This window comes from Syngnathus typhle, unplaced genomic scaffold (genome assembly GCF_033458585.1).
Source record: "Syngnathus typhle isolate RoL2023-S1 ecotype Sweden unplaced genomic scaffold, RoL_Styp_1.0 HiC_scaffold_421, whole genome shotgun sequence".
NCBI lineage: Eukaryota > Metazoa > Chordata > Actinopteri > Syngnathiformes > Syngnathidae > Syngnathus > Syngnathus typhle.
In genome coordinates, this window is record NW_026872323.1 from 12,885 (window position 1) to 16,772 (window position 3,888).

Below are 3,888 nucleotides of genomic sequence, written 5' to 3' on the forward strand. Positions count from 1 at the left end.
CAATTTATTGAATGCATGAATGAATGGTGATAAATAAATGTTACATGTTCACTTTTCGAACAACAAAGGACACTGATGTGTTTGTTTTATTGATTTGTTAACACTGACTATCTCTTTTATGTAATGCGTTTGTGCATTAGTTTGTGGCCTTCTATTTTCATATGTTTCAGATTCCATTTGGGAAGGTTAGTGGATGTAGTTTAGCTTTGAGAGAGCTCTTATTTTACTCAATTAACATACTACAAATGAGCAAACAATATGATATCAAACTGGTTACTTTAAATTTGTACATATAATATTCATAACACTTCTAATTTCTACATTTTTCCACCGATTCAACTTGTTCCAACTTTCAACTGTTCATCTTTTGCCTACCTATTCCACAACTTCCCACTTACCGAAAACGTCACATCTTTTATTTTGAAATTCAACCCAAATTCTCTCAAATTCCATTTTTCTACTCTAATTTCTACATTTTTCAACCGATTCAACCCATTCCAACTTTCAACTGTTCATCATTTTTCTACCTATTCCACAATTTCCAACTTACCAAAAATTTCACATCTTTTATTTTGAAATTCAGACCCAATTCCTTTTTCCGTTCTCATTTCTACATTTTTCAACCGATTCAACCCATTCCAACTTTCAACTCTTTATCTTTTGCCTACCTATTCCACAACTTCCCACTTACCAAAAACCTCACATCTTTTATTTTGGAATTCAACCAAAATTCTCTAAAATTTTGTTTTTCTACTCTTATTTCAACATTTTTCAACCGATTCAACCCATTCCAACTTTCAACTGTTCATCATTTTTCTACCTATTCCACAACTTACCAAATACTTCACATCTTTTATTTTGAAATTCACTCCCAATTCCTTTTTCCCTTCTCATTTCTACATTTTTCAACCGATTCAACCCATTCCAACTTTCAACTGTTCATCATTTTTCTACCTATTCCACAACTTACCAAAAATTTCACATCTTTTATTTTGAAATTCACACCCAGTTCCTTTTTCCCTTCTCATTTCTACATTTTTCAACCGATTCAACTCGTTTCAACATCATTCTGCAGCATTCCTTAAATATTTATTCAACTTCTTCACCTTCACACGCAATTCCTTCAGGAATTGCAAATTCTAGTTAGTGTGAAGGTGAAGACCTTCACACTATTGTTATTCCTGTACTTTATTAGTGTGAAGGTGAAGACCTTCACACTATTGTTATTCCTGTCCTTTATTAGTGTGAAGGTGAAGACCTTCACACTATTGTTATTCCTGTCCTTTATTATTATTAGTGTGAAGGTGAAGGCCTTCACACTATTGTTATTCTACAACATTTTGCGCTAGCTTTCCGTTAGCTTTCTTTGGCGCTTAACTAGTTCCACATACTTCAACCGATTCACTCCATTCCACTTTTCACTTATTCCAAAAATTCATGGCATGGGTGCTCACATTTTTCTCGTTCCAAAAATTTTCCGTTTTCGCATAATTCACAAATTTATGGCGATTTTTGCCCCATTCATTCTTAATGGCAGATTCAACATTTCACATTTACATTGTTCCAGTTTGATATTCACATAATTCAACACATTCAAATCACATTGGGGACATTCCCAAACTTGCCAAATTCAAAATTTTCACGTTTTCACTTTTAAAATTTGCATAAAATTTTGCAAAATTTCATAAAATTTCGTTTTTCACTTCTAACTTATACATTTTTCCACCGATTCAACTCGTTCCAACTTTCAACTATTCATCTTTTGCCTACCTATTCCACAACTTCCCACTTACCAAAAACGTCACATCTTTTATTTTGAAATTCAACCTAAAACTTCACATCTTTTATTTTGAAATTCAACCCAAATTCTCTAAAGTTTCCTTTTTCTACTCTAATTTCTACATTTTTCAACCGATTCAACCCATTCCAACTTTCAACTGTTCATCATTTTTCTACCTATTCCACAACTTACCAAATACTTCACATCTTTTATTTTCAAATTCATTCCCAATTCCTTTTTCCCTTCTCATTTCTACATTTTTCAACCGATTCCACCCATTCCAACTTTCAACTGTTCATCATTTTTCTACCTATTCCACAATTTCCCACTTACCAAAAATTTCACATCTTTTATTTTGAAATTCACACCCAATTCCTTTTTCCCTTCTCATTTCTACATTTTTCAACCGATTCAACCCATTCCAACTTTCAACTGTTCATTATTTTTCTACCTATTCCACAACTTCCCACTTACCAAAAACTTCACATATTTTATTTTGAAATTCACACCCAATTCCTTTTTCTCTTCTCATTTCTACATTTTTCAACCGATTCAACCCATTCCAACTTTACACTGTTCATCATTTTTCTACCTATTCCACAACTTCCCACTTACCAAAAACTTCACATCTTTTATTTTGAAATTCACACCCAATTGCTTTTTCCCTTCTCATTTCTACATTTTTCAACCGATTCAACCCATTCCAACTTTCAACTGTTCATCATTTTTCTACCTATTCCACAACTTACTAAAAACTTCACGTCTTTTATTTTGAAATTCACACCCAATTCTCCAATATTTCCTTTTCCCCTTCTCATTTCTACATTTTTCAACCGATTCAACCCATTCCAACTTTCAACTGTTCATCATTTTTCTACCTATCCCACATTTTTTTTTACCTATTCCACAACTTACCAAAAACTTCACATCTTTTATTTTGAAATTCACCACAAATTCTCCAAATATTCTACATTTCTCAAGTAATTCAACACGTTTCCACATCGTTCGGCAGCATTCCCCGAAGAAGTTATTCATACATTTCGCCTTCACACGCAATTTCTCCAGAAATTGCAAAATTCTAGTTACAAAGGAAACTTTGACTTTGAAGAAACCTCTATGACGTTTCTTTGATAAGTGCATGTTGCATTTGGTGTAATGGCATGATACTGACAGAGTCTTTTCTGGATCAACAGAAGCAAATTCGAAAAATGGCAACCCCAGAAAACACTCCTCAAGATGCATACAATGAGCTGAGGGCCATTTACGAGACGGAGCTGGCGAAAGCCCGTGCGGCTCTGGTCTTAGAGGCCACAGAGCGTGAACGTCTGCAGGTGGAGTTGTCCAAGCTGAGGATTGATTTTGACGAGCTGGAAGCAAGGTGAGGCCCGCCCGGCCATTTTATCAAAAATATGCCAACAACAAAATGGATAGTGGATATTAGTGCTGACATAATTGCTTTGCTGCTGGGGCCACACCCCAAGGAAAATCCTCCTCGTGACTAATTGCAGCTCAATTGGACTTTCAGTTAACCATCCCATATGTGGGACTCTCGATGGGATCACCGGTGTTTGAGTGATGTTCCAGTTATTTATTTTCTTTCTGTGTGTTCGCAGTTGTCATGGTGATTGTTCTGGTGTTTTTTTAACTCGGCTGTATGTATTTGTTTGTTCACGCTGATTTCTCCGACTGCCCGAAATTTTCCATATTCCCAGTTTATGTGTATATCTGTCATCTCAGGGACACGAAGAAAGAATCCAATCTGGCGAAAGCCCGTGCGGCTCTGGTCTCAGAGGCCACAGAGCGTGAACGTCTGCAGGTGGAGTTGTCCAAGCTGAAGATTGATTTTGACGAGCTGGAAGCACGGTGAGGCCCGCCCGGCCATTTTATCAAAAATATGCCAACAACAAAATGGATAGTGGATATTAGTGCTGACATAATTGCTTTGCTGCTGGGGCCACACCCCAAGGAAAATCCTCCTCGTGACTAATTGCAGCTCAATTGGACTTTCAGTTAACCATCCCATATGTGTGACTCACGATGGGATTGATTGATTGATTGATTGAATATTTATTGATCCCCAGGGGTGGGGAAATTCAGGCCCCAGCAGT

The 3,888-nt window shown here is 36.3% G+C and overlaps 1 protein-coding gene across 1 annotated transcript; it reads left to right on the forward strand.

Annotated features, from left to right (window-relative positions):
* Positions 1 to 2,264: 2,264 nt before the first annotated feature.
* Positions 2,265 to 3,638, forward strand: LOC133149661 (lamin-A-like; the record flags this gene model as incomplete). Its single annotated transcript, XM_061271909.1, has 2 exons — positions 2,265 to 3,158; positions 3,518 to 3,638. Coding segments are annotated over exons 1-2 (339 nt in total), but the record flags the coding sequence as incomplete, so codon positions are not given.
* Between the last annotated feature and the right edge of the window lie 250 nt (positions 3,639 to 3,888).